Below are 12,664 nucleotides of genomic sequence, written 5' to 3' on the forward strand. Positions count from 1 at the left end.
ACTGGGTTTCACCATGTTGGCCAGACTGGTCTTGAACTCCTGACCTCAAGTGATCCACCCACCTTGGCCTCCCAAAGTGCTGTGATTACAGGCATGAGCCACCGTGCCCGGCCCATTTTTTCTTCTAATTGCTTCCTTGGGTTGGGAGGGGATGGAGGAGGACAAAAGATGAGGGGTCTGGAGGCATAACTGGCCTGGGCAGAAGCCAACTGGGAGGGGATACCTTTTAGGGTCTCCACAGGATGGAAAAAGGACATGGTCAGGAAGAGTAAAGAGCTCAGAAAGGGCCAAAGGAAGCTACAAAAGCCACTTCCTGGTGTGTACGTGTAGTCCCAGCTACTCAGAGGCTGAGGTAGGAAATAAATAATGTTTTAAAAAGCCAGCTAGGCACAGAGGCTCACGCCTGTAATCCTAGCACTTTGGGAAGCTAAGACAGGAGGATTGCTTGAGCCCAGGTGTTTGAGACCAGCCTGGGCAACATAGCGAAACCCCGTCTCTACAAAACATATGAAAATTAGCTGGGCGTGGTGGCATGTACCAGCAGTCCTAGCTACCTGGGAGGCTGAGGTCGAAGGATTACCTGAGCCTGGGGAGGCTGAGGTTGCAGTGAGCCGAAATTGTGCCACTGTACTTCTGCACAGGCAACAGAATAATAATTTATTTGAGGCACTGTCTCAAATAAATAAATAAATAAATAAAGCCACTTCCTCAGGTAGCAGCAACAGGGTTGTGGTGGCTGCAGCAGAAGTGCTGCAGCAACTGGTTCCAGAATCTAAGCAGAAGGTGGAGGAAGATCATGCAGCTACTGAAGAGGGGGCTGGGCAAATGATAGGCTTTCCCCAGGGGGGCTCTCGAGCTTGTGGCCCTGCCCAGAGACTCTGCTGGAACAGTACAAATGGCACAGTCCAGATCCTATGTGGTATGTGCTCCCTTTGAAGGAAATCTCAAGTAGAAACCTCAGAGAGCCTGTAATCCCAGCACTTTGGGAGGCCGAGATGGGTGGATCACGAAGTCAGGAGATTGAGACCATCCTGGCTAACACGGTGAAACCCCGTCTCTACTAAAAATACAAAAAAAAATTAGCCGGGAGTGGTGGCGGGCGCCTGTAGTCCCAGCTACTTGGGAGGCTGAGGCAGGAGAATGGCGTGAACCTGGGAGGCGGAGCTTGCAGTGAGCCGAGATTGCGCCTCTGCACTCCAGCCTGGGCAACAGAGCGAGCCTCCATCTGAAAAAAAAAAAGAAACCTCAGAGAGCCTATATGTGCTTCTCAGGGAGACATCGATGTCTATCCCGCACAGCAGGTTGAACTGAGCATCTCAACAGCAAATGGAGGTTAAAAGGCAGATCCTGGCTGGGCGTGGTGGCTAGAGAATAACTCCTTAGAGACCAGATCCTGGCGGTGGCTCACGCCTGTAATTCCAACATTTTGAGAGGCCAAGACGGGTGGATCACCTGAGGTCAGGAGTTTGAGACCAGCCTGGCCAACGTGGTGAAACCCTGTCTCTACTAAAAATACAACAATTAGCTGGGCATGGTGGTGGACACCTGTAATCCCAGCTACTCAGTAGGCTGAGGCAGGAGAATTGCTTGAACCCAGGAGGTGGAGGTTGCAGTGAGCCGAGATCGCACCACTGCACCACTGCACTCCAGCCTGGGCAACAAGAGTGAAACTCCATCTCAAAAAAAAAAAAAAAAAAAGGCAGATGCAAGTGTTTGCCTTTTCTTAAAACTGCCAGAGCTCAAGAGGAAAGAATAGAGAGTAAGGCAGACAGAGTAATTGTCAAGTCTTCCCCACATCATTCCTTTGTAGGAGGTACTGGGTTTGGTTAATTTGGTCCCTTAACCTACCAAGATCTAGCCCTCACCAAGAAAAGACCAACCTATCCAGGAACTTTAAAAGAGCAGTTCCACGATGAAGACTTCCCTTTTTGTCCACAAATATAGCACTTTAAGCCCTCCCTGCTCCAAATGCACCCACAGGTCTCTCCACTCTGCCCTGGACTGGCTCTGTGTGGCCCTCAGGGCATGTTCCCCAGACTCTCTCTGACTGAATTCCTATCCAATACTTGCTGTCTACTTCCTGTCTCCCTCTCAGTCTTCAATTTCTCCCTAATTGCTTCTTTGGATCTCAGGCTCTAGGTGCAATGTGAAGGGGAGTCCCTGGGCAGACTGATCCCTGGCTCAGACAGTTCAGTGGGAGAATCCCAAAGGCCTTTTCCCTCCTTCCTGAGCCTCTGGACAAGGAGGGAGGGATCTTGGTTCCAGGTCTCAGTACCCCCTGTGCCACTTGAGCTGCTTGCGCTCATCATCTCTATTAATAACCAACTTCCCTCCCCCACTGCCAGTGCTGCCCCCACGCCTGCCCAGCTCGTGTTCTCCGGTCACAGCAGCTCAGTCCTCCAAAGCTGCTGGACCCCAGGGAGAGCTGACCACTGCCTGAGCAGCCGGTAAGTCTCCAGCTCTATCGTTAGAAAGGCTGGAGCCCACTCTGTTGACTTCTGTGTCTGTGTCTACAATGTGATTCTTGATCCTGGGGGAGTCTCCCCTCTCCTCATCTATGCTCAGCTCCCAGCTGTCCAGTTGGAAGGAGAGGGGAAGGAGAGTTGGAAGGAGAGGGGCCCAGGAGGTTGGGGGGAATGGAGATGTCAGGGGAGGCACTGGAAGAATGGGAAGGGAGACCCCACTAAGTCAGTAGAGTTGCAGATGTATTTTTTGAGACAGGACTTAGAAGAGGACAGCATTTCACTGAGTGCCAACTTCTCTTAAGAAGGGACTGGAGTCTATCTTATTCCAGTTTGTCGCTTTCCATTGCCAGATCCTATTACTATGTTTCTGCCCCACCTCAATTCCCCACTGCTATGATATTGCTGAATTGACATGTGTCGGGATTTGAATGCTCCCTACCCGTCCCAATTCCACACCTGCCTCCACTCTGGGGTCTGTGGCGGGAGTGATTGCAGGAGCAGGGCCATGACTTCCCAGGCCATGTTCCAGCTGGCCTGATGAAGGAGCAACAACCTCTCTTTCCTATGGAGAGTGTTTTTGGCTGAATCTCCTCAACCCTGGCAGAACATTTCTCTGTCCTCCTGGGGACTAGGGGAAGACTGAGGAGAGACCAGAGCCTGGAATCACAGCCCCAGTCTGATATCCCAGTCTGAAATAAAAACTTCAAATCATGCCAAGCTGATGAAACCTGGGTGCATTGCCCTGCTTGCGTTATTGTTTTTTAAACACTCCCCACCCCTAGCTATGTTCCTAATTCCTGCACTGACTCTATGAAAAACAGCTCACAACAGGTTGGTAGACAACAGGGGCTGGTGTGCATCTATACTTCCTTTCCTGTATCCCAAGAAAAGAGAAGCCCTAAAGCGCAAGTTTTCACCTTTTGGGGAAATACATGCTTCTTTGAAAATCTGGGTCAGGTGAAGTGGCTCACCCCTGTAATCTCAGCACTTTGGGAGGCAGGAGGACTGCTTGAGCCTAGGAGTTTGAGACCAGCCTGGGCAACATGGCAAAACCACATTTCTACAAAAAATACAAAAATTAGCCAGGCATGATGGTGCGCACCTATAGTCCCAGCTACTTGGGAGGCTGAAGTTGGAGGATCACCTGAGCCCAGGGAGGTTGAGGCTGCAGTGAGGCATGATTGTGCCATTGCACTCCAGCCTGGGCTACAGAGTGAGATCCTGTCTCTAAAAAAGAAAAAAAAAATTTTTTTGTCCCCTCAAGCCCTTAAACCCAGGTTAAGAAGTAGTGCTCTCCTACAGACACTCACTCTTCCCAGTCCCTGTCCATCCACCAACTCCTCCTTCCCACCCTGTCCAGGCTGAATCCACCTCCACAATGCCACTCTCAGGAACCCCGGCCCCTAATAAGAAGAGGAAATCCAGCAAGCTGATCATGGAACTCACTGGAGGTAGGACATGTTTGCATCTCCCTAGTGTGGGATTTATTAAGAGCATCCCTAACCCAAGAGTCCCAGAAATATATATCTTAGGGTGAACAAACAAGAGAAATTAAGTGGTGGGAAGGCGGGTGATGGGGAGTGGGAGAGGGAAGGGTAAGAAGGGTAAGGAGAAAGAGAGAAAAGATTTAACACCTTCTACCCTTTTCACTTCATAATCTGAGACAATACCCTGCCATGTTACCTGCACAGGTCCAGGACCACAGGACCCATGAGTCAGTGAGGTAAATTTGAGGAAGAAAATATAATGGAGACTGGCACAGACTCAGGTCTCAATAAGTGGTTAATTTCCCTTACTTCTTTCCCCAGAGCTAGGGAGCTTGTGTAAGTACTTAAAATGGAAAACTGCACAGGCATGTTTCCTGGGGGTGGGCAGGAGTGCATGCATGTGAAGAGCTCTTCAATACCTAGAGACTCTTCTGAGCTCACTGAGGGAAAGAAAAGGGAAAGTAGTTAAGACAAGTCTGGGCCAGGTGCAGTGGCTCACGCCTGTAATCCCAGAACTTTGGGAGGCCAAGGCTGGTGGATTGCTTGAACTCAGGGGTTTGAGACTGGCCTAGGCACATGGTAAAACCTCGTCTCTACAAAAAGTACAATAATTAGCCAGGTGTAGTGGCATGTGCCTAGAGTCCCAGCTACTCCAGAAGCTGAGGTGAGACGATCGCTTGAACCCGGGAGGTGGAGGCTGCCGTGAGCCGTGATTGTGACACTACACTCCAGCCTGGGTGACAGAGTTCACCCTAAGATATATTTATTTTGTCTCAAAATAAATAATACAAATAGGGCTGGGGCTGTGTCTCATACCTGTAATCCCAGCACTTTGGGAGGCTGAGGTGAGAGGATCACTTGAGCCCAGGAGTTCAAGACCAGCCTGGACAACATAATGAGACCTCATTTCCATTAAAAAAAAAAAAAAAAAAAAAAGTCCAGGCGTGGTGGCTCATGCCTGTAATCCCAGCACTTTGGGAGGCTGAGGTGGGCCAATCATCTGAGGTCAGAAGTTCAAGACCAACCTGGCCAACATGGTGAAACCCTGTCTCTACAAAAATAGAAAAATTAGCTGGGCATGGTGCCGGGTGCCTGTAATCCTGGCTACTTGGGAGACTGAGGGAGGAGAATCACTTGAACCCAGGAGATGGAGGTTGCAGTGAGCTGCGATCACGCCATTGCACTTCAGCCTGGGCGACAGAGCAAGTCTCTGACTCAATAAATAAATAAATAAATAAATAAATAAATAAAATGTAGGCTGGGCACCATGGCTCACGCCTGTCATCCCAGCATTTTGGGAGGCCGTGGCTGGTAGGTCAGTTGAGCTCAGGAGTTTGAGACCGGCCTGGCCAACATGGTGAAACCCCATCCCTACCAAAAAATATAAAAATTAGCCAGGGATGGTGGTGCGGGCCTGCAATCCCAGCAACCTGGGAGGATGAGGCAGGAGAATTGCTTGAACCTGGGAGGCGGAGGCTGCAGTGAGCTGAGATTGCGCCATTGCACTCCAGCCTGGATGACAGAGCAGGACTCTGTCTCAAAAAAATAAAAAAAAAGAATAAAAAATAAAAACAAACATATATATATATGGCATCTGTATTTGGACTCCACACAAGATTGGCCTCTGGGCTTTTCCTGATGCCATGGTTTCTCCAATGGCCTCCATCTATGATGTTCCTTTACTCCTTTTGCTCTGTACCCCATGCCCATGCCTCTTTTACCCCATTGGCCTCTCCACTCTAGTATTCCCATTATCTCCACAGTGCACCCCAGTTCCCATGCATTCTCTCCAAGTCCCAGGAAATCAAAATCCCTCACAAACTAGACAGCATTTGTTCCCCTAAATGACCTCTGCCAGGACACACATACACACTTAGTTGTGGATGAAGTCTGCATTCTGAGCCCAGAAAACCCTACTTTCCTCTTTCCCTTGATTCTTCTTCTTTGCCTCCCTGAAAGGTGGACAGGAGAGCTCAGGCTTGAACCTGGGCAAAAAGATCAGTGTCCCAAGGGATGTGATGTTGGAGGAACTGTCGCTGCTTACCAACCGGGGCTCCAAGATGTTCAAACTGCGGCAGATGAGGGTGGAGAAGTTTATTTATGAGAACCACCCTGATGTTTTCTCTGACAGCTCAATGGTGAGTCTGGAACTTTATCACTATCTCAAAGCCTGGTGCCTGTTCTGACAGCTTGTTAGTAGGCCCTGAAGCTCCAAAATGCGGTCAACATCCCCTCCCTGAAAATTTATAAATTTGTTAAACCCCCAGATATATTGAGCCCCCAGCAGCTCCAGGGTGAGTTCCAGCCCACCTCTGAAACCTAGTTTCCGTCATAGAGCCACTGAAGGGTTGGCGAATACCACACCCTTAGGGAGAAAACTCCTTCCCAGTAAAGGTAAGTGTTAAAGATAGGTTGCCAGATAAAACACAGGATGCCCAGTGGGGCAGTCCAGTCTTGTATTTTGAAGTTGAGATACACAATGAATAATTTTTTAGTGAAGTATGCTCTATGCAATATTTGGGACATAAAGATAAAAATTTAAAAAAATTTTAGAAAGAAGATAAGGCAGCCGGGCATGGGGGCTCACACCTGTAATTCCAGCACTTTGGAAGGCCAAGGCAGGTGGGTCACCTGAGGTCAGGAGTTTGAGACCAGCCTGGCCAACATGGTGAAACCCCCATCTCTACTAAAAATACAAAAAATTAGCTGGGCATGGTCATGGGTTCCTGTGATCCCAGCTACTCAGGAGGCTGAGGCAGGAGAATCACTTGAACTCAGGAGGCGGAGTTGCAGTGAGCCCAGATTGTGCCATTGCACTCCAGCCTGGGCAACAAGAGTGAAACTCTGTCTCAAAAAAAAAAAAAAAAAAAAAGAAAAGAAAAAGAAAAAAGGAAGAAGATAAGGCAAAGAATAAAATTGAAATTTTAAAATACAGAATATCCAATTAAATTTGAGTTTCAGATGCACAATGAATTCTTTTTTAAATATGTCCCATGCAATATTTGGGACATTAAAATAAAAATAAAGGATGTCCACTTAAATTTGAATTTCAGATGCAAATGAATAATTTTTTAGTATAAGTAAGTCCCAAGCAATATTTGGGGGCATATCTATACTAAAAAAGTATTTGGGTCAAGTGTGGTAGCTCACACCTGTAATCCCAGCACTTTGGGATGCCAAGGCAAGAGGAGTGCTTGAGTCCAGGAGTTGGAGACCAGCCTGGCACCATGGCAACATGGCAAGACTGTTTCTACAAAAAATTAAAAAGTTAGCTGGGTGTGGTGGTGCACACCTGTAATCCCAGCTACTCTGGAGGGTGAGGTGGGAGGATGGCTTGAGCCTGGAAGGTAGAGGCTGCATGAACATGAGCCATATTCACGCCACTGCACTCCAGCCTGGGTGACAGAGACCCCATCTCAAAAAAAAAAAAAAAATTTGTTGTGCATCTGAAATTCAAATTTAAGTGGTATCCTATCTTTGATTTGCTAAATCTGGCAATCCTGGAAAGAGTTAATTGAGTTTTTACAGCCATCTCCCATTTGAGCCATTCTTTCATTTAAAGGGTCAGTCTATTCCCTAAGAAGCCCCAGGTGTGGAGACTGAAACGGTCCTTCAAGATATATTCTAGTCAGGCTCCTTCTCCAAAGAAAGAGGAGACTGGAGAGGGGCCAGGCACAGGATGGTATAGCTGAGGAAGAAGGGCCTTCTCCATTTCCTTTCTTCCTCCTCCACCCTCTCTGAGTGGCTGGGGGAGAGTGGAAATAGATGCCTGCATGGGGCCGGGGGCAGAAGTGTCTGTCATTGGTCCTCATATAGGAGCAGAGTAAAAGTGCTGAGCTGCTCATATCTAACTTTAGGAGGCCAAAAGCCCTCTTCTCTGCCTGGGTCTGGTTACACTGGGGGGAGCATTGGGGTGTACGTGGTGGGATGGCCAGAAGAGCCTCCTGAAGAAGTTGGTGGGGTTATTTTTAGGCTTTGGGTTTGCATCTAATGTTGCCCTTTTGGCCACACTTCCCCCCACCTGCTACAGTTTCACTGTCAGGAAGTCCTGGTCCAACAGGCACCAAGAGGAGAGAGGGAGAGAAAGAAGGAGAGAGAAGGGAGTTCTGACTGTTGGACAAGCTGAGGAAGGGAGGAGGCAGAATTTCTCTAGTCCTTGTAATTAAGACTGGGTTCTCCATGGCAACCCCATCCTCCCAAATTTTAGTTGGGGCTGGGCACAGCTCATGCCTGTTATCTCAGCACTTTGGGAGTCTGAGGCAGATGGATCACTTGAGCCCAGGAGTTTGAGACCAGCCTGGGCACATGGCAAACCCTGTCTCTAGGAAAAAAAAATACAAAATTTAGCTGAGTGTGGTGGCATGCCAGTAGTCCCAGCTACTTGAGAGGCTGAGGTGGGAGGATTGCCTGAGCCAGGGAGGTGGAGTTGCAGTGAGCCGAGATTGTGCCACTGCACTCCAACCTGGGTGACAGAGCCAGATTCTGTCTCAAAAAGCAAAATAATTTTTTTCATTTTTTTTTTTTTAAAGCTGGGTAGGAGTCTTGGTCTTTTTTGACTTGTTAAAGATGAGAAAGGGGAGAGTGGAGAACACGCTGCCCTTACCCTAGGTATAACTGGAGGAAACGAACCAAGGGGGTCCTACCTCTTAAGAAGAGTTTAATTCGGGCTGGGTGCGGTGCCTCACGCCTGTAATCCCAGCACTTTGGGAGGCTGAGGTGGGCGGATCATCTAAGGTCGGGAGTTTGAGACCAGCCTGAACAACGTGGAGAAACCCCATCTCTAATAAAAACATATAAAATTAGCCGGGTGTGATGGTGCATGCCTGTAATCCCAGCTACTCGGGAGGCTGAGGCTGGGAATTGCTTGAACCCGGAAGGTGGAGGTTGCGGTGAGCCGAGATCGTGCCATCACACTCCAGCCTGGGCAACAAGAGCGAAACTCTGTCTAAAAAAACAATAAAAAAATCAAACAAACAAAAAGAAGAGTTTAATTCTCTTAGTCAGCCCAAGTACTACCCATCAACTGGAGGGGGAAATCTCAGAAAATACATGGTCTTCTGGTTAGCCACTGTTTCTGCCTTTGCTAAACATACCTCTGTTTTTGTATATTTTCAATACCCATTGCTAACCTTCCCCTCACTTTGTCTTCTTTTCAGGATCACTTCCAGAAGTTCCTTCCGACAGTGGGGGGACAGCTGGGCACAGCTGGTCAGGGATTCTCCTACAGCAAGAGCAACGGCAGAGGCGGCAGCCAGGCAGGGGGCAGTGGCTCTGCCGGACAGTATGGCTCTGATCAGCAGCACCATCTGGGCTCTGGGTCTGGAGCTGGGGGTACAGGTGGTCCTGCGGGCCAGGCTGGCAGAGGAGGAGCTGCTGGCACAGCAGGGGTTGTTGAGACAGGAACAGGCAAGTACACTCACCCGAGAGTAATGTGTTTGGTCCCTAGAGCAGAGTTGTCCCAGGAATGATGTCTACACTGAGTGTGTTGAGCAGAGGAGGCCAGTTTAAATATCTTAATATTAAATATAATAATATCAGTTTAAATATCATAAATATCTTGGTGAATTACCTGGGTCCAGGAGTATATAGAGATGTGTCTATTCTACCAGAAGCCTTGTTTTTCAGTTACTTTCCTGGCTTTTTGGATTCAGTCACAGATCTGCCCACAGACTATCATTATGCCACAAACCTTATACAATTACCAGGATATTATATCTTTAGTCCCTGGCTCTTGCAATTTCCCTAGTGTAGGGGCATGGGATTACCTTTCATTGGCTACTAACTGCTATTATTTGACTAACTTTTCTCTCCCATGGCTACCAGGAGACCAGGCAGGCGGAGAAGGAAAACATATCACTGTGTTCAAGACCTATATTTCCCCATGGGAGCGAGCCATGGGGGTTGACCCCCAGCAAAAAGTGGAACTTGGCATTGACCTGCTGGCCTATGGGGCCAAAGCTGAACTTCCCAAATATAAGTCCTTCAACAGGTAGGGGTGGTGAGGAAGGAACCAGATGCATTCTAGTGTGAGGCACTGTGTCTTTAGTTAGGATGGAGACTAATTCAAATGTTTCAGAAGGAGGCTAAGGAGAGATGGCAGGGATATGGGGGCCCTAATCAAAGGCCCTGTTCTTTTCACTCTATCTCAGCTTCATCATAGCAGTGTGATGAAGGAAAAAATTTTCTGGGAGGCAGGATTTGAATTCTAGCTCAATGGTCATTTATTAGCTGTGTAGGCATAGGAAAATCACTCTACCTCTGAGCCTGGGTTGCTTTGAATGTTACACTTATTTATTTTTTGTCTTTTTTTTCCTTCCTTTTTGTGGAGAATGGGGTCTCGCTATATTGCCCAGGCAGGTCTCGAACTCCTGGGCTCAAGCTATCCTCCCACCTCTGCCTCCCTGAGAGCTGGGATTATAGGCGTGAGCCACTGCGCTCGGCCTGCTTTGAATGTTAAATGGGAATAACATTTTACATGTCTGAAGGCCTCTTGAGGCTCTCTTCCATTCAAGGTTAGGATGCCATTATTCTCCCTGTAATATGGTTCTATTTCCTTATACTCTTTTCTTTTCCTTTGTTTCTTTCCTTCTTCTTTTTCTTTGACTCAGTTTTGCTCTTGTTGCCCAGGTTGGAGTGCAGTGGCATGATCTTGGCTCACTGCAACCTCCGCCTCCTGAGTTCAAGTGATTTTCCTGCCTTAGCCTCCCTAGTAGCTGGGATTACAGACGCCTGCCACCACGCCCACCTAATTTTTGTATTTTTAGTAGAGATGGGGGTTTCACCATGTTGGCCAGGCTGGTCTCGAACTCCTGACCTCAGGTGATCTGCCCGCCTCAGTCTCCCAAAGTGCTGAGATTACAGGCGTGAACCACCATGCCTGGCCACCCTGCTTTAGATGGCTCTAAGTATCTGTTCTTTTGGAATTAGGCTTCTCTAGCCCATGGAGAGGAGGTCTGTGTGAAAGGATAGGGAAGAGCTAGAAAGGTGCTCTTGTATTTGGTCCTAAGGAGCCTGGATTTTCCAGGCAACAATAATTACTCTTAGCCAGGATATCCACTGTCCACTAGGGTTGGAGGGAGGGGGTCTCTACATTGCAATTTTTTTTTTTTTTTTTTTTTTGAGACAGAGTCTTGCTCTGTCGCCCAGGCTGGAGTGCAGTGGTGCAATCTCGGCTCACTGCAACCTCCACCTCCTGGGTTCAAGCAATTCCTATACCTCAGCCACCTGAGTAGCTGGGATGACAGGGGTGCGCCACCATGCCCAGCTAATTTTTTTTGTTTTTTTTTTTTTGTATTTTTAGTAGAGACGGCGTTTCACCACGTTGGCCAGGCTAGTCTCAAACTCCTGGTCTCAAGTGATCCGCCCACCTTGGCCTCCCAAAATGCTGGGATTACAGGCATGAGCCACTGAACCACACCTGGCCTTTCTACATTGTCATGTAAGGTGACCTCAGACCCTTGGGTCTATAGTATTTGGGGTCACTTTCTCTGAAATGCTGGTCTGGGTCACAGCTATCCAAGAGTCTCTATTTAGTACACACTAGACTTCTTTTCTCATTATTAGCTTTGGGGAAACAAGCTAACCAGGAAGGCAAAATGGGATGCTAAGGAAGAAGGAGTACAGATGCAATCCCAAACTAGAATTCACAGACTTCCCTATTCTCAAAGAGGGCAGCATCTCATGATAAGGCTCTGTTTCTTTTATTCTGATTCTTAATTAAATAATGTGTCCCCTTCTCAGGACGGCAATGCCCTATGGTGGATATGAGAAGGCCTCCAAACGCATGACCTTCCAGATGCCCAAGTTTGACCTGGGGCCCTTGCTGAGTGAACCCCTGGTCCTCTACAACCAAAACCTCTCCAACAGGCCTTCTTTCAATCGAACCCCTATTCCCTGGCTGAGCTCTGGGGAGCCTGTAGACTACAACGTGGATATTGGCATCCCCTTGGATGGAGAAACAGAGGAGCTGTGAGGTGTTTCCTCCTCTGATTTGCATCATTTCCCCTCTCTGGCTCCAATTTGGAGAGGGAATGCTGAGCAGATAGCCCCCACTGTTAATCCAGTATCCTTATGGGAATGGAGGGAAAAAGGAGAGATCTACCTTTCCATCCTTTATTAAAAGTCCCCACTCCACGCATCCTTCCTCACCAACTCAGAGCTCCCCTTCTACTTGCTCCATATGGAACCTGCTCGTTTATGGAATTTGCTCTGCCACCAGTAACAGTCAATAAACTTCAAGGAAAATGAACTCATTCTTCCTCTGATATTTGAGGGCACATGAAAGCTGAGGCTAACAATGCACAGAGACTAATTAAAGCCAAATACTAAACATTAATTATGCAAACTTTAAGACAGACCTGAGCTCCAGTTGCTTACACACCTACACCCTTACGCACAAAACCACATTCATAGTTACTTACAAAGATGTTTATTCAATAGTACATGAGACAAATAATCACGCACAAACACACGTGCCGGCAAAGCTAAAAAGCTGCTGTGCACCGCAGTTGGGAAATAGGTGTTGGTGACCCTGGTGTTCACCCTCTTTATGTAGTTGATTAGAAGCTGGTATAATCAGGGTTATCCTGATTGTCACAGACTACAGCATGCCATAAAGTTTCCAGATTACACCAAAGTGGGTTTAGGAATATATGTCTCAAAGGTTACACATTCCCAAAAGGATGAAATAGAATAGGGGGCCATGTAGAATCC

At 47.9% G+C, this 12,664-nt stretch overlaps 1 protein-coding gene across 2 annotated transcripts in view; it reads left to right on the plus strand.

The window, feature by feature from the left end:
* Positions 1-12,200, plus strand: part of MYOZ1 (myozenin 1) — a 15,708-nt gene extending 3,508 nt beyond the window's left edge. Inside the window, exons 1-6 of one of the 2 annotated variants that reach the window (XM_002820817.5) lie at positions 2,358-2,447; positions 3,826-3,916; positions 5,912-6,090; positions 9,109-9,358; positions 9,776-9,941; positions 11,693-12,200. In XM_002820817.5, the coding sequence (XP_002820863.1) occupies positions 3,844-3,916; positions 5,912-6,090; positions 9,109-9,358; positions 9,776-9,941; positions 11,693-11,924 (900 nt within the window). In that variant the 5' untranslated portion in view covers positions 2,358-2,447; positions 3,826-3,843 and the 3' untranslated portion in view covers positions 11,925-12,200. Of the gene's footprint in view, positions 1-2,357; positions 2,448-3,825; positions 3,917-5,911; positions 6,091-9,108; positions 9,359-9,775; positions 9,942-11,692 lie in introns of those variants that run through there. The other variant, XM_024253308.3, reaches the window with a different exon arrangement.
* Positions 12,201-12,664: the final 464 nt, after the last annotated feature.

This window comes from Pongo abelii, chromosome 8 (assembly GCF_028885655.2).
Source record: "Pongo abelii isolate AG06213 chromosome 8, NHGRI_mPonAbe1-v2.0_pri, whole genome shotgun sequence".
NCBI classification, from domain to species: Eukaryota; Metazoa; Chordata; class Mammalia; order Primates; family Hominidae; genus Pongo; species Pongo abelii.